This window comes from Prionailurus bengalensis, chromosome D4 (assembly GCF_016509475.1).
Source record: "Prionailurus bengalensis isolate Pbe53 chromosome D4, Fcat_Pben_1.1_paternal_pri, whole genome shotgun sequence".
NCBI lineage: Eukaryota > Metazoa > Chordata > Mammalia > Carnivora > Felidae > Prionailurus > Prionailurus bengalensis.
The window spans coordinates 67146845-67169789 of NC_057359.1; the positions used below are offsets into that span (position 1 = coordinate 67146845).

Here is a 22945-nt window from a genome sequence, read left to right on the forward strand (position 1 = left end):
CCATTGATTTTTATCATATTCTTGCTCAAAATTTTTATATTTTTAAAAAAGTTTTGTGTATTCTTGTTTCTTATAATAGCGTTCTTGTTTCTTGGGTGCAGTTTTGTCTTTTTCGCTCTGTAGATTGTCATGTTTTTTGTTTTCTATTTAGTTTTTTTGCCCCCTGCTACATTTTGTTTTTCTAAATCCCTTGTGGGTGTTTATTTTTTGTTATGGTTATTTGTTTTATTTGGTTTTCGTGACACAGGCTTTCTGCAAGGTTAATTGCTCTTTGTTCAGTTCCAACTGAAAACCGGTTGGAAGCTTTTTGTTGTGGCTGTGTTTCATAAACTGGTGACTTTCAGCATAAGGTTGGTAAGGCTATGCCAACCTTCTCACTGACTGATTCCTAAACGTCAGTATTTGTTAGCCATTCCTACTGGACTAGGAATCGACATAGAAAAAGACTACAAAGCTTATAAACCTTTTCTACAAAGAGTATTTTATAGTGTTCCTTTATTTTCCCCAAATGAGGTTTATAGAAATTATACCCTGCCTATATACATAATCCCCTAAATCAATATGATGTCTTAACTATAATATAAATTAGAAATAAAAGGAAAATGTGTATTTCAGCATATAACTGCTCAGTCATGACTACACTGGAAAACATAATGAAGTAATTCAGATGGTTGCACTTTTTGGTTAGATCATTGAATGCGAGTAGCTTCAAATATACAGTCATATTATGAATGATATTGTTAGTAATGTGGTTTTTTAAAATAGTGAGCAAGTTTCCAACAACAAAAAAGTAAAATTGTCTCCCCTTTAACATAGCTATTGTATTCCTGGGAAGTAGAGGTCTCAGATGATTACGAATAAGGTTTTCACTATGGGACTCTCTGGTAGAACATTTGAAATTACTCAGGACACAAGGCAGATTTTCATATTTTGGATTTTAGGGTGTCTAGTATTCTTGGCCTATGCCTCTAAATGCCAGTTGTATCTTCCTCAATCATTATGGTAGTCAAAAATATGCCCACAATTTTTTTAAATGACTCTTAGATACAGTAACACTGGCTTTGAGGACCAGTACTTTAGAAGAAAGGAAATAAGCTACAATTGGCAACACTAATATGACCACAGTCAGTGGGAGAAGCAGAAGGTCAGCAGTACCCAGAATAAGCACACAGGTTCACGTTTGTCCTTTTATACATATGACATCACATAGAGCCTTCCCAAACCCTAAACCTCCCTCAACCTTCTCCCTGTCCTCCCTAAACCTTCTCCCAAAGGTTAGATCTAGAACACTAGATCTAATTATTGTAGACATAAGTTGCATGTAATTATTCCTTATTATTACCATGACAATAAAGTGAACAAACGACTGCCAAAGGCAACTGGAAGTAGATTTGTGCAGTACAGCCTTGACCTAGGCCTTTGCTCTGTTTGATCAGAGCAACTACTTTGTTCTGACTTTTCTCTCACGATTATAAGATAAGCCGTTTCAGAGTTCCTCCTATTTTGTCTGTCAGTCTTTCTTCCCACAACCCAGGGTCTGATTCCCCTTCAAGGTCTGGCTGGCCTTTTAAATTTTTCCTGGATTTACCAACTTATCATGCATTTCTTTCATCCTGCACCGTGGATTCCGTCTCTGAATTGGGTACTCTCACTCTCAGCCAGTACTTTCCACCTCTTAGCAGACCAAATGAGAAAAGGAAAAAGAGGAGTGCCATAGTGGATCAATCTAATATAGGGAGAATTAAGGTGAAATTGCATTAACGAGGGTAAGTTGCATTAGATGCTATTAAAAAACATCCCTAAAATCTCATTGATTTAGCACAAGAAAGGAGTAATTGTCTTTACCTAAGTACAGTGTGGATATTCTTGGTCAGAGATATTTCTGGATGACTTTTCTCTAGAGATTTAGGGATATAGGCTGTTTCATTTGTGTAAACGGTTTTTCCACCTTGGAGTTCTTTGCTTCCCTAGATGCAGACGTAAGAGGGAACGCATGAAAGATTTTATGAAGATTGTAAAGCCAGGCCTGGAACTGGCTATAGGATATTTCCTATATTTATATTCCTAAATATAGGATTTATATTTATTTATATTGCTAAATATAGGATTCCTATATCCTATATTTCCTATAGGATATTTCCTAGTCAAATTCCTTTGACTAGGGCACAGTTTAGTTCTTTATCCATAAAGGAGAGGACAGTTGTCATTGCTGTTAGCATTCTCTACCGAATTAACACTTCCTTTCATATAAGAGTATAAACACTAGTAACAACAAATATCTATTGAGCACCTGCTGGGCACTAGTCACTCTGTTGATTCCTATGGTTGAGGAACTTGCAGTTTATTGATGGAGTTTAAACAATTAAAAAGCAGTATAATCAATACTACGATAGGGGTCTATGTCTGCTATAAGAGCATGGGTGAGGATACAGCTAATCCAGATAACGTTCAACAGTAGTAAGTGATGTGAATAAAGTACTCTTGAAGAATGTTTATGAATGCTGTGGCTTTTAAGACAAACTTACAGACACAGCTCCTTAATTTAATAATGTTGAAATCTGATATTACCACCTAGAAGTTTGTTTTCCTTAACTGTAGACTAGGTATAATAATATCTTCCTTGATGACCTCAAGTAGATTCTGGGGGCATCAGATGAGATAATGAATGCGAATGAGCTTCATACACATTATATAAATAGAGACTAGAGAGGTAGTATTAAGAATGGAACGAACCTTGGATTTGGTTGCATAAGACCTAAGTACTGGCAGTGGCTCTGCCTGTTACTGTTTTTTTTTTAAGGCTTCTATGAGTCTGTTTTTTAATCTATCATATCTATGCTACTTATTTTACATGATAGATGTCATGTAAATGCAATAATGTTTATTAAAGTTCCTTGGAAATTACAAAGCCTACTATTAAAATCTCAGGTGTTCTCAATAATTTATGCTGCTTAATCATCCATAGCACTGGTTGTTGATTTTAGGACTAAAAATCTACCATATAGATTAATTTTACTACATGAGATTTATACTATAACTAATGATATTGGAAAATGCCTTCGTCTGTTTTCTGATGGTTTGCATCGTGATGGACTTCTATTATAGTAGCAGTTTAAGGCGTTGGGATACAAAGTATGAGAAGAAAGTACCACCCTTTTGAAGCACATTTGAAGGTAGAAATTAATAGAAGTTAAATTGAAAATTACAAGTTTTATTTTAAGTGCTATCCTTACATTAACATTTGTCTTATAGATGCTAACCACAGAACACTAAAATGAGCATTCTCTCCAAGGAAGAAACTGATATGCATGTTCATAAAGGGCGTCTTTGAACATGTGTGCTGAGCTACGTAGTTTCCCTTTTTGATATTCTCCTTATGCTCCCACCACCACCTTCCCCGCTTGCCACCCTTAGTTTGAAATCTTTGGGCAAAGAGGAGATTAGCAAAATATGTGTATGGCTTGACTCAATGTAAGAATCCATTTAGTTTTGCTACCAGTGTTTGGTTTTAAATATTTAAGCTTGATGTTTCTTTGGTTTTAGGAGGGCTGGTTTCGGACGGCTGAAAATATGGGCTTTCAGTGCCTAAAGGTTGAGAGCAAAGACCCCCGGCTGGATGGAATAGACTCACTTTCTGGAACCGAAATTCCCCTGCACTACATCTGCAGATTGGCTAATCATGCCATCCACTTGGTGGTCTTTCATGAGAGGAGTGGCAACTACCTCTGGCACGGCCATTTACGACTCAAAGGACGCGTGGACCGGAAATTTGTTCCTTTTCGAAAGTTACAGTTTGGCCGTTATCCTGGAGCTTTTGACAGGTAAATTCAGGATGTAAAGGGGAGTTCTGAAACCTGTATTGTCCAGTCATGAATTCTTACTCTTTTCCTACATTTTGTAATTAAATCTAACATGTAATTCACACAAATCAGTTTTGAAATGTAAATACCCAACAGCAAGAAACTCATGCACATGCGTGCTAGGAAATACGCATACGAAATACTAGAAACATTGTTTTTAATGCCCCCAGACTTTGTGTATTCATACCGTGAAGTATTGTAGAGCAGGGACATGAATGGATTACTGCTCTGTGTAGCAACGTAGATGAATCCCACAATGTTGAGTGACAGAAGCAATGCGTAAAATAATACAACTCTTGATTATATTCATAAAATGTGCAAACACAGGAGAAAGTATGTTCATGGATATATGCTTACATAGTAAAAATTGTCAAAAGGTACAAACTTCCAGTTAGAAGATAAGTAAGTTCTGGGGATGTAATGGACATTGTGGTGACTATAGCTAACAGTGCTGCATTGTATATTTGACAGGTGCTGAGAGAGTAGATCTTAAAAAGTGGTAACTGAGGAAAATATGCTTGACGTTTAGCTTTTTTGCTTATGTCGTGTGTTTTGAAGAGGCTGCCAGCTTTCTGGGTTAAGTCCTAATGAGAAATCCTCACTTTTGTTTTCAGGCCAGAGTTACAACAAATTACTGTTGATGGACTCGAAGTTCTCATCCCGAAAGATCCAGTGCACTTTCTAGAAGAAATACCACACTCTCGGTTTATTGAGTGTAGGTATAAGGAAGCTCGAGCATTTTTTCAGGTTAGAAGTAATCAAATATTGTACTTTTTAAATTAAAAGAGGTGTGTTTATTTTTAATGTTTCCAGGGAGGGGTAGGAAATGAAGGGACCTATAGAAAATAGGTAAGAAAACATCTTTTTTGATTCATTGTTTTTCTTCTAGATTGCTTTATTTGAATTTTTTTTTTTAAAGGAGAGTAAACATTAACCTTAAGAAACGATTTCTCTCCTAGTTGAATGGTGTGATGTTTATGGAGACTTTGTTTTATTGGGGTAGGCTCTGGTAGGTTTAGCACTGGCCTCTGCTTTCAGTTAGGATACCCCATAAACACTATCAAAGGTGGCGCATTCTTAAAGCGCCCCCCCCCCCCCCCCCCCCCCCCCCGTAGGACGAAGCCACTGTAGAAGATGGACCATGTAGATTTGGGAAAGGTTTCACGGAAAATGCAGTTTTTCTCAGAGGGCTGGCAATGCATATGAATGTTCTGTGTTTATGAGGGTTTTGAAGGTAAATGCTATGCAGAGACCAGTGCTTTTTGAACTTTACTTTATTCTGCTGCTCTCGCTTTCAATTCAATAAACACTTATTGAAAGCCGTTTTCCCAGGAACTCTGCTGACCCTGGGGATGTAAAGATGATTTTGAGAGGCATGAAGTTTCAGCTCTGAGAGATGACTTAAAACAGAAATACAGTGAAACCAGTCAGAATTTATGGTGGGGTTTTGGTACCCCGATCCTTCCACTTGCCCTTTATTTTCTGGGGTTCCCTTCTAAGAAAGGTGTAGACACATGGACAGGAGTAGAATGAGGAGACGAAGTACCAGCTGTATAACCACTGGCTAAGTGCCCCGCATCTGCAAATGCAAGATTTTTCTGGTAGGCGGTGCTGGTCCCTGGGACCAAGGCCTGACAGCCTTCCTGGTGGGTCTTCCCAGCCCAGTCTCCTTAGATCTGTAATTGTGTGCTGTGAAACATACCCAGTCAGCCTCATGGATGACAAGCTGGAAAACTATGTGGACGAATCTACTGTAGTCGACAAGTGCTGAGCATCATACCCCTACCACGAAGGAAGTAACAGGAAGCAGAGGAGATGCAGTCTGCTGCCTGAGCTTGACCACTCGCTCTTCTTGCCTTAAGGGAGTTTGCTCTGGTTGCCACCTCTGTCAGAGCACTTCCCACAGTGAATTGCGAGTGTATGTCTTGTCCCCCTACTAGATTATGTGAACTTATTGATGGCAGGCTTGTTGTTCACTTCTGTAGCCCCAGTATCTAAAGCAGCATCTGGCACAAAGAAAAGATCCTATAATTTGGAAAAATGTTTGGAGAATAAGGTGCTCATCTGAATCAAATGAATTTTCTAAGGACACTTATTAGGACTTGTCCATTCCCTAGCAAGCATTTGCCCAGGCTGATTTTGTCGATCTTTGTGAGAAGGCAATGTAAAATGTAAAATGCTTCAAAATATTGGTACATCATTAGGATGGCATCAGGTTTTTTAATTGCGTGTTTTCATTCTTGCTTTTGAAATTTTCAGCACAAGCCCTCAATCAGCTTTTGAGTAAAGAATATGGATGGCAGATGCTCAGAAGGCTTATCAGCTTATCATATATAGCCTCGTAGTTTTGGTGTTTAAAGCACCATCACATAGCAAGACTACCATCCCGTCGGAGGTTTATATTTATAGTAAAATCAGGTGGAACTTTGTATTCATTCTTAATTACATTACCCTTCACTTGCAACAAGATATACTTGTGATTTCGAATCTGCTTTTCTCTTTTGTTATTGTATTGGTATTACTGATTTAGGGTGCCTAATTAAGTTGATAACTCTTTTATTCTTATTCTCTTAAATGTTTCATTCTTCATTATTTCTTACTATTAGAACCAAGGTCCCGTTTTCAAATTAAAGTGGACATATATAACTTTGAACACTTGATGGCGCCAAACAATCTTAAATACAATGCCTGGTGTAAAGTAAGCAGTGAACTAATCTCACAGAACTCATAAAACAACCTTCTAACTTTCTATTTTTAATATTTTTTTTTTTTCTGGAAACATACTTAAACTTTCAGAAAAGTGGTAAATAAATACAAATAAATATTTTTCCTGAACCATTTGGGAGTAAGTTGTCGACCATATACCCCACAACCCCGAATAATTTAGTATTTTCCCCAAACAAAAACATTGTCCTACATTGTCTTAATACAGAAATAAGGATGTTAGATCACCATTTTAATCCCCATTCAAGTTTTGCCAATTGCCCCAGAAATAGCTTTTGTGATAAAAGAATTCAGTTCGGAATAAATTATAATAAAAGGATTCAGAATCACATGTTGTATTTAATTTTTTCATCTCTTCAGTCTCCTTCAGTCTGAAATGGTTTGATAGTCCTTTTTAAAGTTTTATGATTGATGCTTTTGAAGATTACAGGCAGATGTTTTGTAAATTGTCCCTCATCTAGAGGTTTGTCTGTTTCTCCTCATGTTAGATTCAGGTTATACACCTGTAGTAGGAACACCACAAGTGATTCTGTGCTCTTCTCATTACATCCTATCAGGTGCTGTGAGGTTGTGATTTGTCCCATTACTGCTATGTTACATTGATCACTTGATTAAAGTGCTGTCTGCTAGCTTCAACCCTGTGAAGTTTCTGTTTTTCCCTTTGTCATTAATAGAAATTTGGCATGAAGGTACTTTAAAACTATGAAAATATTGTCAGTGTCATCATCAATCTTTTTTTTCAATTTTATTTTAGAGAGAGAGCGTGCAAGTGGGGAAGAGGGAAAGAGGTAGAGAGACAGAATCTTAAGCGGGCTCCATGCTTAGCTTGGAGACCAAGGCAGGGCCCTGATCGTATGACACTGGAATCATGACCTGAGCCAAAATCAAGAGTCAAACGCTCAACTGACTTAACCACCCAGGTGCCCCTCATCATCAATCTTTTAATTTATTTGTCTATATCAGTATGAACTCATGGTTTCCTATTTTATTTACTGCATTGTATTCACTACATTCATTATTTTCATTATCTTCAAATTGATTCATATTTGGCCAGTGGGAACCCCTTCATGATGACTTCTGTCATTTTGACATGTCTTCATCAGTTTTTGAGCACTTGTTTGCTCTTTGCCACAGGTGCTCTAGGTTCATCTTGTAATTTCCCTGCCACACACATGGAATCAGCCATTTCTTTAAGTCCTGGTTCCTTTTAGAAGTGAAGGTTTGGGGGCACCTGGGTGGCTCAGTTGATTAAGTGTCCATCTCTTAATCTCAGCCCAGGCCATGATCTCAGCATTCATGTGATCAAACCCCACGTAGGGCTCTGCACTGACAGTGCAGAGCCTGCTTGGGATTCTATCTCTCCCTCTCTCTGCCCCTCCCCTGCTCACGTTCTTCCTCTCTAAATAAGTAAATAATTAAATAAATAAATAAGTGAAGGTTTGGATGCCAGGTGTGCTCATTGCTACTTGGGTTTTGTTGCACACAGACCCTCTGAGTGATTGTGTGTGTGTGTGTGTGTGTGTGTGTGTGTGTGTATTTATTTTTATTTATTTCTATATCCATCTATCAAGATTCATGAATTCACACTGATACCACCAGCCAACTACTTTATGTTTCAGTTAAACATCATAGGGTTTATTTTCTTTTATTTGTGACTCCCTTCTCAAATAGTAAGAAACATAACTCCTGTTATTCTTAATATATTTACTTACTTGTTTAGTCTCCTGTCATTTCTTCTGTCCTGTCTCCCACATGGATGCTGTCCTCACCCTGCTTGAGTGTTAATAATCTCCTACTGGGCTGCCCCCATCTACAGACATACTTCTCAAACTGCTCAGGCTCTGACTCCTAGCACTGGACACCTCCCTCCATGTGGTTCTCTTATCACTTGCTCAGGCTCTGACACCAGCCACTCATATGCATTTTCTTGCTCTGCCTTACCTAATGGTTCTAATAGTGAATAGTTCAGGATGGGAGGGGGAAGAGAATGGGAAGTGTTCTCTTGACTTACTTACTTTTAATTATTTTCTCAAATCTACCAAGAAGTTTAGAAATAGGATAATTTACATTTTCCTCAACTTGATTTGTTTCAGCAGTAACCATCAAAAGTAATTAATGAGTTCCAGTCTAGTCTGTTGAATTCCAGTGAAAAACCAGAGGGAAACATGGAAATATCTGGACACCTGGCCTAGAAATATCTAGAAAACTGTATTATCCTCCTCCAACTACTAATTTTTTTTATGAGACTTTGGGCAAATTTCTGAGCCTTAATTTCCTCATCTATAAAACGAGTGGATAGCTTCTGTCCTGTTACTTTCAGTCTATACTTGGGGGGAAGGTTTGTGGAAAGGTTGCCTGAATGGCAAAGATCAAATGGACATGATATTTAAATTGGGATTTTGTCTTTTTCCAGAGGCGTGGTAAGCCCAAGATTGATATAAGATATTTTTTTAAGTGGAAAAGATTATGCATACTCTAACTTTTAAAATCCATAACAGATGCAAAAGGTTGATAAGTGTATACACTTTAATACATATGAGAGTCAATTCTAAGAAATGGAGTTTCTGGGAATGTCATGTTAGGAAAGGTACGTCAGAGGTGGGAGTATGTCCATGCAGGAGGCAGCCTCAGTAGGACATAACTATCAGGGTAACCTTTTTTATCAATCACAGAGTTTTCATGTCTGTTATTTAGTTTGACCCTTACAGTCACTCTGTGAAATAAGGCAAGTATTTGCCTTTAACAGATGAAAAAAAAAATGAGGTTTCAGTTTTGTGTCATTACTTTGTGTCAGTTTTCAGTCATTACTGGCTGAGCATTCACTAAAACCTGGGTCTCCAGTCTTTCCCACCACACCAAGGGTAAGAACATGTGCCCCTCATTCCAGTCATTTTTAAAAAAAATTTTAAATGTTTATTTCTTTTTGAGAGAGAGAGAACATGTGTGAGCAGGGGAGGGGCAGAGAGAGAAGGAGACACAGAAGCAGGTTCCAGGCTCTGAGCTGTCAGCACAGAGTCCAACACAGGGCTCGAACTCATGAGCCATGAGATCATGACCTGAGCCGAAGTTGGACGCCCAAAACTGAGCTACCCAGGTACTCCTCCAGTTATATGTTCTAAGGAAGCTATGACTCTGAAGATATTTTCATCTTGAAGGGATCCTGTATAATTTGTATGTTCTGGAGAAGGCAATTTATCTTCTGGGAGCCCACTCTCTTCGGGACACTTTTTTCTTAAGATCCCTAGAGTCCCAGGGCGCCTGGGTGGCTCAGTTGGTTTAGCAGCCAACTCTTGATACCGGCTCGGGTCATGATCTCACGATGGTGAGATCAAGCCCTGTGTCAGGCTCCCTACAGAGCGTGAAGCCTGCTTAAGATCCTCTCTCTGTCTCTCTCTCTCTCCCTCCCTTCCTCTTTCCCTCTCTCTCTCTCTCTCCTTCTCCTCCACCTCTCCCCACTCTCGCTCGCTGTCTCTCAAAATAAATAAATAAAGTTTAAAAAAAAATCCCAAGAGTCCCTCCAGGAACCATATTTTCTCCTGTTATATTATGAAAGAATGACAGGATATTACAGGATATTATATAGGCAGGGTTAGTGTAGGAGGGTCGTATTCATTTATTCATTTACCCATTTTCCACTATATGATGTTCACATATTATGTGCCAGGCACTATTCTAAATTTGTATCTACAGTGGTGGGGAGATTTAGTATGTGCCCTCCAGGAACCATCTTTATAGCCTAGCGGAGGAAACATAAATAAAATAAAAAATGTGAATTAAATATGATAAGAATTATAGTCAAAGTATTTACACATGGTAACTATTATAACTCATTGAACAGATTCATTTGTCTTTGTATCTAGGACAAATACATTTTTTCCCCTCAAATGTTGAACAAAAGGGCAGTACTGGTAGAATAAATACATACATCTTCCTGGGAAAATTAGGGAATGTTTCTCAAAGGGTGGAACACAGACCTAAAAGATTTTGTTGGTCTGGAGCATTTCAGATAAAAGAAATAGTTTGTGTAAAGACACAGTGGCTCAAAAAGTTGTGGTATATTGGGGGAGTTAGAAGTTACTGCTGTATTATGAAGTGTGAGGAGGGTAGAGATGAGGCTGGACCAGTAGACAGGAACCAGAACACAAATGTCCTTTTCTGCTATGCCAAGAAGTTTCCATTTTGACCCATAGGTAGTGAAGCATCACTGAAGAATTTATAGTGTTTTCCTCAGTCTAGAATAGTCTAAAAATGAAGAAACTTAGAAAAGCATGGCCAAGTAAATGATCATGATGATATCTGTATAGAACTTCATAGTTTATGAGACATTTTTCTGTCATCCATTGTCTTATCAAATCTTCACAGCAGTCCTGCGAAGTATAATTATTATCCTTCAAGTTACTGGTGAGGAAACTATATATAAGAGAGGTTTGTTCTCTCATTCCCTTGCTCATCAGGCACTGGAGATAAAGTGATGAAATGAAGTCACTTTCCTCATAGAGCTTGTGTTCTCTTCTGAGGTGAGATGCCCAGCATCACAGCTGAGAAGAAGAGGGGCTAGACCTAAACACAGATAATCTGATTCAAAATCCCAGGCTCTTTCTACTACACTCCGCAGTCTCAAAAGACCAATTGAATCCATGAATCATGAAAACGTCACTGAATGCATTTTGTTCAGATATGCTTTTAGCTCTCAGAATTAGTCTTCTTTTCTCCTAACTGCCTAGTCTGCTAAATTGTGATGTGGAGGAGGGAGTGGATGAAGGTTTAAGTCTCATCCTTTGGGAATCCTGGTTATACTTCTTCCCCTTTTACTTGTCTTTCGAAGAATCTGCTCCTGTGGTCTTATAAAATAAATGTGCAAGTAACAAGGAACTCTGAAACTGGATTTTTTATAACAAAAAATTTATAATATGGGGTTAATTTTCAAATTTAATTTAGATGTCACTGAAATATTTCTAGCAATTTAGAAATGGCTGTAATAGTTGACTGTTCTATCTGTAGCAGTACCTTGATGATAACACTGTGGAAGCCATGGCCTTTCGGAAGAGTGCAAAGGAATTGTTGCAGCTAGCAGCCAGAACGTTAAAGAAATTGGGAGTCCGGTTCTGGCTGAGCAGTGGAACTTGTCTAGGTAAAATTCTTTGTTGCTTTACATTTGTCTTTTTGTCATTTCATCCTCTTTGCCTTTAGGGATGATTGCTTGAGATGACACAACATCAGTGATATTTGAACTGTCATATTTATAGACAGAATAAGCGTAGTGCATGGAACAGGAATTTATTGATTTCTTTAAAGACATTAATTTCAGAAACATAAAAGAGTTAGGAAGGCCATGTTGTGTTTACCAAAAACTGTAAGCCGTGTATAAAATTTATATCAGAATGGGTAGACTATGTTTGATCTCCAGGTAATCCTTAGGTTAGCATTTTATTATTTCTATCCTGAAGATTGTTCTGCCTTTAAAAAAAAAAACCCTCTGGGGTGCCTGGGTGGCGCAGTCGGTTAAGCGTCCGACTTCAGCCAGGTCACGATCTCGCGGTCCGTGAGTTCGAGCCCCGCGTCGGGCTCTGGGCTGATGGCTCAGAGCCTGGAGCCTGTTTCCGATTCTGTGTCTCCCTCTCTCTCTGCCCCTCCCCCGTTCATGCTCTGTCTCTCTCTGTCCCAAAAATAAATAAACGTTGAAAAAAAAATAAAAAAAAAAAACAACCCTCTATTCTGTTTCTTTACCAAAAAAAACCACCTTTTTTAAATGTTTATTTATTTTTGAGAGAGAAAGAACATGATCAGGGGAGGGATAGAGAGAGAGAGGGAGACACAGAATCTGAAGTAGGCTCCAGGCTCTGAGCTGTCAGCACAGAGCCCGACGCAGGGCTCGAACTCATGAACTGTGAGATTATGACCTGAGCTGAAGTTGGACGCTTAACTGTTCTGTTTCTTTACCTACACCACACAAATGAGAGGAGGGCTAAAGGACATAGCATAAGGTATTCCCACAAATCTTTCCAAGTCACTGATAGTATTACTGGTTGGGCATCACTGCCTTCCCACATTCTGTTCATTCTCAGATGGGGAATGTGGACTTTTCTAGAGTCCTCAGGCAAGTTGCTGTTAGAACCTAAGAAACATTTATGGGTCTCTTTCCACGATACATTGGATCAAACTCCTTTGCAATTTAGAATTATTTAAAACCTTAAGTTTTAATTGTTTTTATTTACTTGTTTATAACTGTAGTTGGTTGTAACTGTATTCTTTGATTATAACTTTATTTGTACAGAAATTAATTCAGCTCCTATTTTTAATTATTAAAAAAAATTTTTTTTAATGTTTATTTTTGAGAGAGAGACAGAGCATGAGTGGGGGAGGGTCAGAGAGAGAGGGAGAAACAGAATCTGAAGTAGGCTCCAGGCTTCAAGCTGTCAGCACAGAGCCTGACACGGGGCTTGAACTCATGAGCTGTCAGATCATGACCTGAGCCAAAGTCGGACACTTAGCTAACTGAGCTGCCCAGGCGCCCCAATTCTGCTCCCATTTTTATAGTGTTACTATATAATTTATTGTCCAAGAGACTCTTGAGAGTGAAAAGGAGTGCCATTAGTAATCATGTTGGTATGATAGACAGAAACTGGGATATATGATTAGGCTATCTGTTAGGCTCTATGGAAATTCACATGGTTCTTTCTGTCAAGGAGCTTGCACTAAGAGTAGCCAAGAAAAAGAGAGTACATCTCACACATTTATGTGATATATGCTTTAAGGTTTAACTTTTTGAAGCAAGATTGTGTTATAGATGATGTCATCAGAAATACCTCTTAATCACTTGTCATGATTTGATTTGCATTTTTAGCCCCATGATTTTCTTCATTTAGGAGCAAAATGAGGGAGTTGGATTAGATGATATTTAAGGAGCCTTCCATTTTTAAGAGTTTATGTTTCTTTGATAGATGAGTATAGATTTTTCTCAAGCTAGAGATAGACCCCATCCTAGATATTTAGATCTATGGTACAATGAAATTAAAGTTTAGAATTCCAAATAGTATTGCCCAATAGCAGTGCCTGTAAAGACAGTTGTAGACATTTATTTACTTTCTGAATAATTTGGATGAAAGAATTAGAAGGATACTAGGGGAGATCCAAGAGCGCTTAGTAGTAGTAAGATTTTGGTTTTTTAGAACAGTATTATAGCACCTAATTAAGAAGTAGATACATAGTAAATGTACCTAGAAATATGTTTTTTATTTATTTTTTATTTATTTTTCAATATATGAAATTTATTGTCAAATTGGTTTCCATACAACACCCAGTGCTCATCCCAAAAGGTGCCCTCCTCAATACCCATCACCCACCCTCCCCTCCCTCCCACCCCCCATCAACCCTCAGTTTGTTCTCAGTTTTTAAGAGTCTCTTATGCTTTGGCTCTCTCCCACTCTAACCTCTTTTTTTTTTTTCCTTCCCCTCCCCCATGGGTTTCTGTTAAGTTTCTCAGGATCCATATAAGAGTGAAACCATATGGTATCTGTCTTTCTCTGTATGGCTTGTTTCACTTAGCATCACACTCTCCAGTTCTATCCACGTTGCTACAAAGGGCCATATTTCATTCTTTCTCATTGCCACGTAGTACTCCATTGTGTATATGAACCACAATTTCTTTATCCATTCATCAGTTGATGGACATTTAGGCTCTTTCCATAATTTGGCTATTGTTGAGAGTGCTGCTATAAACATTGGGGTACAAGTACCCCTATGCATCAGTACTCCTGTATCCCTTGGGTAAATTCCTAGCAGTGCTATTGCTGGGTCATAGGGTAGGTCTATTTTTAATTTTCTGAGGAACCTCCACACTGCTTTCCAGAGCGGCTGCACCACTTTGCATTCCCACCAACAGTGCAAGAGGGTTCCCGTTTCTCCACATCCTCGCCAGCATCTATAGTCTCCTGATTTGTTCATTTTGGCCACTCTGACTGGCGTGAGGTGATATCTGAGTGTAGTTTTGATTTGTATTTCCCTGATGAGGAGCGACGTTGAGCATCTTTTCATGTGCCTGTTGGCCATCCAGATGTCTTCTTTAGAGAAGTGTCTATTCATGTTTTCTGCCCATTTCTTCATTGGGTTATTTGTTTTTCGGGTGTGGAGTTTGGTGAGCTCTTTATAGATTTTGGATACTAGCCCTTTGTCCGATATGTCATTTGCAAATATCTTTTCCCATTCCGTTGGTTGCCTTTTAGTTTTGTTGGTTGTTTCCTTTGCTGTGCAGAAGCCTTTTCTCTTCATAAGGTCCCAGTAGTTCATTTTTGCTTTTAATTCCCTTGCCTTTGGGGATGTGTCAAGTAAGAGATTGCTATGGCTGAGGTCAGAGAGGTCTTTTCCTGCTTTCTCCTCTAGGGTTTTGATGGTTTCCTGTCTCACATTCAGGTCCTTTATCCATTTTGAGTTTATTTTTGTGAATAGTGTGAGAAAGTGGTCTAGTTTCAACCTTCTGCATGTTGCTGTCCAGTTCTCCCAGCACCATTTGTTAAAGAGGCTGTCTTTTTTCCATTGTATGTTCTTTCCTGCTTTGTCAAAGATGAGTTGGCCATACGTTTGTGGGTCTAGTTCTGGGGTTTCTATTCTATTCCATTGATCTATGTGTCTGTTTTTGTGCCAATACCATGCTGTCTTGATGATGACAGCTTTGTAGTAGAGGCTAAAGTCTGGGATTGTGATGCCTCCTGCTTTGGTCTTCTTCTTCAAAATTACTTTGGCTATTCAGGGCCTTTTGTGGTTCCATATGAATTTTAGGATTGCTTGTTCTAGTTTCGAGAAGAATGCTGGTGCAATTTTGATTGGGATTGCATTGAATGTGTAGATAGCTTTGGGTAGTATTGACATTTTGACAATATTTATTCTTCCAATCCATGAGCAGGGAATGTCTTTCTATTTCTTTATATCTTCTTCAATTACCTTCATAAGCTTTCTATAGTTTTCAGCATACAAATCTTTTACATCTTTGGTTAGATTTATTCCTAGGTATTTTATGCTTCTTGGTGCAATTGTGAATGGGATCAGTTTCTTTACTTGTCTTTCTGTTGCTTCATTGTTAGTGTATAAGAATGCAACTGATTTCTGTACATTGATTTTGTATCCTGCAACTTTGCTGAATTTGTGTATCAGTTCTAGCAGACTTTTGGTGGAGTCTGTCGGATTTTCCATGTATAGTATCATGTCATCTGCAAAAAGTGAAAACTTGACTTCATCTTTGCCAATTTTGATGCCTTTGATTTCCTTTTGTTGTCTGATTGCTGATGCTAGAACTTCCAACACTATGTTAAACAACAGCGGTGAGAGTGGGCATCCCTGTCGTGTTCCTGATCTCAGGGGAAAAGCTCTCAGTTTTTACCTAGAAATATTTTTGATATTGTCAGTGTGCTGAAAATTGAGGATGATGCTGCTCTGTTTTTTTTTTTTTTTTAGTTTATTTATTTTGAGAGACAGAGACAGTGTGAGTCAGGGAGGGGCGGAGAGACAGAGAGAATCCCAAGCAGGCTCTGTACCATCAGTGCCCATGAAACCCATGAAACTGCGAGATCATGACTTGAGCCGAAACCAAGAGTTGGATGCTCAACTGACTGAGCCACCCAGGCGCCCCTGATACTGCTGTTTTTTATATGACCCATCAAACACAACCTGTTCAGAGCTGTTAAGTTCTACAAATTACAGCTCAGAGAAGGGATACTGGTTAAGCAAAAGAATTAAATTATATTTTTTAGCATACCTTAAAGGCAGCCTTCATCATTAGGGGTTTCTGATCAAAATTCTCAAAAGTAACTTAATTTTTTTAATGGATGGCCCAGGTAACATTATTAAAGCCAATAGCTTATTTAGAAATTAAAATACATCATGAAAGTTTCTGAGGATGATGAGTGCTCAGGCCAGTAAAAATGAATGAAGAAGGAAGGAAAGGAAGGAAGGAAGGAAAGAAAGAAAGAAGGAAGGAATGAAAGAAGGAAAGAAAGAAGGAAGGAAAGAAAGAAGGAAGGAAGGAAAGAAGGAAGGAAGGAAAGAAGGAAGGAAGGAAAGGAAGGAAGGAAGGAAGGAAGGAAGGAAGGAAGGAAGGAAAGAAAAAGGTTCTTCAACAAGTGGCTTCTATAACCACAGATTTAATTTTTTAAAATAATTTTGGTAAAGCACTCTAAGTCTAATCTTATGAAATAAAATCCATTCTTAAAAACATCATGCAGTTGTGACTAATTTTTTCTTAATTTAAGTTTTTAAAAAATATTCTTGTTTCTCTTCTTTTTTATTTTTAGGATGGTATCGGCAATGCAACATTATTCCTTATAGTAAAGATGTTGACCTAGGAATTTTTATACAAGATTATAAATCTGATATTATTTCAGCATTTCAGGATGTAGGACTTCCACTCAAACACAAATTTGGGAAGGTCAGTAATAAAAATCTTCTTTACTTCATAAGTAATATGTCTTTTCAAATGTAGAATTTATATTAAACAGCTCAGAGACAACCAGTTAAGAATGTTGCATATATCATTTGATCATTCAGTATTAGCCAGGATGACTTCAGCAGAAGCTTGTTATGTGACTTTCCACACTATTTAAGGAAAACTAGAAAATCTGTCTTTCTACTGACATTGAGAAGGAGAAAAGGATCTTGAACTCTTGCAGATGATTTTATTGCCATTGTATTAGATAACAATATAACATATAATTAATGTACCAGATAATATAAAATTAATACAATAATTAAGAATCCCACCTACCTTACCTGATGTTATGTTGTTTCTCATGAATCCTTTAATTTCATGTTCCCTTAGGCATTCTATTATTACCAACATGAAATGGTCCTTTGGTGGCTAAGGGTTAGAAATACAGAATCATTTCAAATAGTTCTTGAATTTCATATTTACTTCATAGGTTCTGGGTCATAGCAATTTTCTCAGAGTTCAACTAGGAATAGGTCATCATGACTTACATTAAATCTCCTTTTGATTTCTCCAATTTTATTTCTATGCTCTAAGCCCATGATTCCTTGCAAATGTCTTACTTCTTTTTTTTTTTTTTTTATTCAAACATCTTACTCTTAATTTGTTTGTTCCGAGGGAGGTGTTGTCCTGGGAAGCAAGTAGAAGTATGGTTAGTCACTGAAAAATTACTTTTTCCATCATAATTATTCTAGTTTATTAAAAAACTTAGTAAAATATTTTTCCAGAGGTCACAGTCAAAGCAGGAGAACTCTAGGCGTACAGAGAATGTTTACTCAACACTCACTTTATGCCTGGCCCTGCGCTCTGCACCTGGGACCCAAAGATGCATACGTTATGGTACTTACCTTCAGGAGTTCACTGTCTAATTGGGGGAAAAACACATAATAATTATGTGATTAGTGCCATAACAGACAGATGCACCAAGTCTAATGGGAACATAATTATTTGTAGATTAAGTTTCTTTAGGGAAATGCTCCCAGAATTCTTTGTATCTTTAACTTTTATTTCTTCCTCTTTTCATGTACATAGTGTAATGATTTATGGGCTGTATATGAATTTCTATGATGTCATGTTTACTTAAGTACTCATTATTGATTCTGATGAGAGACTTATTTCCTAATAGTTTTACTTGGTTATTAAAGGGAATCATTTTTCTTTGGTTCCTTTCCTTCTTTAGTCAGAAAAGGGCTCAGGAACAGGATGTTGTGCAGAATGGTAATTGGCTACTGTAAGTCATTTACTTTGAGTTGTCTTTAATTGTAAGAAGCAACATTATTTTGTATGCATTTAAGAAAGAAATCAAATGATGGTACGTTACCAATAAATCCCAATTTCAGAGGTGTTTGGCTTGAAGAAACATGTTCTCTTACAATCAATATTCTCCCTCTATAAAACACAATCTTTCTTTTTTTAAAGAAAATATATTTCCTTCGTTACAGTCTATGAAGGTTTTCATCTTCCCCTTAGGTAGAGGACAGCTTGGAACTATCTTTCCAGGGAAAAGATGATGTAAAACTCGACATTTTTTTCTTCTATGAAGAGACTGACCATATGTGGAATGGAGGCACTCAGGCCAAAACGGGAAAAAAATTTAAGTATGAACCAGATAAGTACTTATAAAAGGGGCTCTTAGAGATAACTTCAGAAGGTAGAAATAAGGAAGTAACTGAAAATGAAAAACAAGAGAATGTCAAGGCTTCGCTATTAGCTAATACTTTCTCAGTTTACCCATAAAGCCCAGTTATGTTTGGAAAAGTATGAACTACTTATAAGGACAGTGTAAGAGGAGGAAGTGTCCATGGGATGGGACCTCAGTCCAAATAGTCATTATGATTAGAAGTCCTTGAGTCATCAGAAAGGGAAAGCCAAAACAAGGAACACAAAAACTAAGCCCAGAGCCTTAGCCAAAACACTGATTGGCTTTTAGAGTTATAGGAGCTTGTTAATTTGATGGAAATTGGTTAACAGTCAGTAAGAAGGAGATCGTCAAGGTGAAGTTTAAGTGAGAAAATTGGGACTGAGCTGCGCTGAGGCCACCATGCTGGGCAAGCTCTGGAATGTGCCTTCACTATAAACTGAGGGCTAATCCTTCAAGGATACTCCTTGAGCTTAACAGCTGCCATATTTTGTCAAATGTAAGATGATATAGATTGTAAGATGCACTATTATTTTATGCGCTACTAAGAAAGGAAAAATACTGCCAATTATAATTCTAAAACACATGACTCACAGATGGAAAAATTTGGGTGGGGGGAAATGTCTCAGAATTGATGGAGTACAGTATGTTAGATTGACATTTTTAACATTTTTTTTAATGCTGCCATAGTAAAACTTTGATGAGAAAAGACAAAAATGACAGTAGAGTAACTATGCTCTCCTTTGTGATGCAATTGAACTATTCTCAATTCTGAAAGAGAGAGAGAAGCGCAAATGAAGGGGAACGAGCTCCCAAAGAGTTGGTCTTTGAAGTCAGGCCAACCTGGGAGACCTTAGCTGCACCCTAACCCATGTGTGGCCTTTAGCTTTTCTGGACATTAATCTCCTAGTCTCTTAAGTTTGGGTAGTACTCCTGTGTGTTTGACTGTTATGAACATTGCACATGTGTTAACACATCTAATCATCAAAATAATCTTAGGAGGTAGGTATTCTGTGAGGCGCTGAAAATGTGAGTTCCTTGTTCAAGACCACACGGTCCATCCATCTCTTTAACCACTACTCCCCACTGTCTCCCTATTACACCTGACATATGAGGCACTTGGCATAATGCTTAGCACTTACTAAGTTATCAGCAAATGGTGGTTATGACTGCTACTGTTTATTAGTAATATTATGATTACTAATGTGATTATTATCATTGCCATCATTACTATGGTAGTTATATGAGCAGAAGCATAAATTTGCCTCACTTACCACTCAGATTGGAGCTTCTAACCTGGAATAAATTTGATCCATTGGGTAGAGTGGGGAATGTTCTGTAGCACAGAAGAGAAATGCCGTATTCAGACTGCTTTCTCCTGGGTGTGTTGACACACCCTCTCAGGAGTGCTGAATCTTTATTTGAAGGCCAGGAGTCTTCACATAAGCTTAAATTCTGGAGGTTTGAGAGTAATCCAAACCTTTTTCTCAAAGTTGTAAAGTCTCCCCAAATTGACATTGACCCTGGAGCATATTCTTGAAACTTGTACTTAATATAAAAAATTATTTTGCTTTATGATAACAACACATTCATTCTGGGTTAAAGCTCTGATTATAAGACAAATTAATAAGTTAACATATAACTGACATTCTCACTTGTGGTTAGGTGAATGGGGGTGTTTATGACATTCAGCTATAGTTTGTTTATTCAAAATATGATGAAGCTGAATTTAATGTATAATTTGGAGTCTTCTTTAAAAACTGTAAAATAGTATAGCCTAGAAATTGAGGAGATGGAGCCAGTCTGGTTGCTTTTGAATCCCAGCTTTATACTTTACCAGCTTTGTGACCTTGGGCAAGTTAGTTAACCTCTCTGTGCGTAAGTTTCCTCAAGTGTAAAATGGGAATAATAACAGAAATTGCTACATAGAATGGCGTTAAGGATTAGCTGAGTTAATACACAAAAAAGGGGGGTTTGAAGAGAATTAAGGATGTCCCGAGTGCCAAGTAATTATTATTGCCATTATTAATAGCTATTATTAATTATTATTAATAACTACTATTATTAATACTACTAGGAGTAGCAGTTGTAGTGGTGGTAAAGAAAACTATTTCTCTTCTTAGTCTTATGAGAAATTGACAGATTAGAAGAAACCTATATAATTAAGTCAATATTAAACTGCCAAATCTATTCATAGAGAACTCATATGAGAATGTCACCTTTTTTCAAAGAAAGGTAATTTCTAGAGCCAGTAGTGTAATTCTGTTATTCTTAGATTTCCTTCGGGGGCATAAACTTCTTTCTTCTCACTAACATGGTCTGAAACCCACAAACTTCAAAAGAACTCTTCATTTCTAACCGTTACATTTCTGCATAGAAAGAGCTTCTTTCATTCTGCTTTAGCTGCTCTTTATGGTAGCAGTGTTTGGGAAGTGTGAAATGTTCTGATTATTTAACAAGAGAAATGAGCAGTGATGGAACTGTCTGGACAGATGGTGTGAGTCCCAGATTTTCTATCCTGTTACTGTGACCTTAAAAGGCAGAGAAAAGAACAGGGATGGCTGTGTAGAGTAGTTTCTTTGGAAGATTCCCCCAGCCATATGCCATTTTCATTCTTTTCAGCACTATTTACTTGAAGGAACTATAGTATTTTCACCAGCACTATTCCTAGAGGAAAAAAAACTCTTAAAGCGAATCTAAAGGTCTTTTTATCTGTATATTTCACTTTGTATTCATGTTATCATTCATTCTGAGGAAAACTTAATATCATAGAATGCTTACGATTTTTTTAAGTGTTTATTTATTTTTGAGAGAGAGAGAGCATGAGCAGGGGAGGGGCAGAGAGAGAGGAAGACACAGAATGTGAAGCAGGCTTCAGGCTCTGAGCTGTCAGCACAGAGCCTGACACGGGGTTTGAACCCACGAACCCCCGAAGTCATGACCTGAGCTGAAGTCAGGTGCTTAACTGACTGAGTCACCCAGGCGCCCTGAATGCTTACAATTTTAAAAAAGGCTAAAGAGGAACTCAGGAAGGAAGAAAAAAGTTCCCCTTTTGAAACTTTACTCTGCATGCCTGCAGAATGATGTTTTTGGTCCTCAGATGTAATAATATTAACAGCAATGATAAAGGTATAGCTCCTAGGGCATCTTCTGGTTATCTGGCACATGATAGGTACTTTATGTTTATAATCTCAGACAGTCCTCACATTATCCCTGTGGGTTAGGTGTTCTCACTCCCAGGTAGATATGAGGAAACGGCCAGTTAGAGAAGTGAAGTAACTTGCTCATTAATGGCTGGGCCGAGATTTAACCCCAGTGCTGTTGGACTCTTAATCCTAAATGCTTATTTCTAAGACTTAATAGGTTAAATGAACTAATACACGTAATGCATTTGAAATAGTACCTGGCACACAGTAAGTGCTATATAAATATCAGCTACTGCTGCTACTATTGTTACTATGTTATTATTTCCACTATTGCTATTGTGTTGCTCTGGCACAAAGCATAGTATCTTCAGCACAGTGGTAACTTGGATTAGTTACTCCAGTGGGTCTGGATTGTTTTATACTTATTTTTCTTCGTCAGAGTCTCAATCACTAGCAATAAAAGGTGATGCATATAATAACTATGCCGCCAGGATGTGAAGTTTTTATTCTGTAACTTCACGGTCCTGTAGACGCTGCCTGGGTTTCTTGGGGTTGTTTTTTTTCCTTCCCATCTGAATCAGCTGTTAGTAGAGGCCAGAAGTTTGAGAGGTAATAATCATGGTAATAATAAAAATTAACTTTTATGGAATATTTACTACATGCCAGGCACTATGCCAAACTTTGATATGCATCATCTCATTTAATCCTCACAAGTTTATAAGGGAGATTTTTTAAATTGTCACCTTCATTTTATAGACGTGGAAATATGGCAGAGCTGAGACTCAGATGTGGGACCATATCACTTCAGAACCTGTATTCTTATATATATATGATGCTAGTGTCAGCATGATCTATTATACTGTTAATACTCCCTCCATGAAAATAGCCCTTCTCCTCAATGTTATATTGTCAGGGTAATACAGCTACCTCTCTAACCTCTACTAGGAAATCTACTACCCAGTGGGCTAGTGGTGGGATCCTTATACCTTCTGATATTTGCAGTTGCTGCTTACTGTACAGATCTTCAGAAAATTTGGATTTGTTCTCTGTGGGACTAGACTCCCATCTGGGTGTGGCTCCTATATAACATTTCATTTCTTCA

The 22945-nt window shown here is 37.8% G+C and overlaps 1 protein-coding gene across 1 annotated transcript in view; it reads left to right on the top strand.

Annotated features, from left to right (window-relative positions):
• Positions 1-22945, top strand: part of FKTN (fukutin) — a 77147-nt gene that overhangs the window by 32947 nt on the left and 21255 nt on the right. The window contains exons 5-9 of the mRNA XM_043567129.1: positions 3544-3821; positions 4475-4607; positions 11586-11715; positions 16868-17001; positions 18529-18656. Of these exons, the coding sequence (XP_043423064.1) occupies positions 3544-3821; positions 4475-4607; positions 11586-11715; positions 16868-17001; positions 18529-18656 (803 nt within the window). The remainder of the gene's footprint in view (positions 1-3543; positions 3822-4474; positions 4608-11585; positions 11716-16867; positions 17002-18528; positions 18657-22945) is intronic.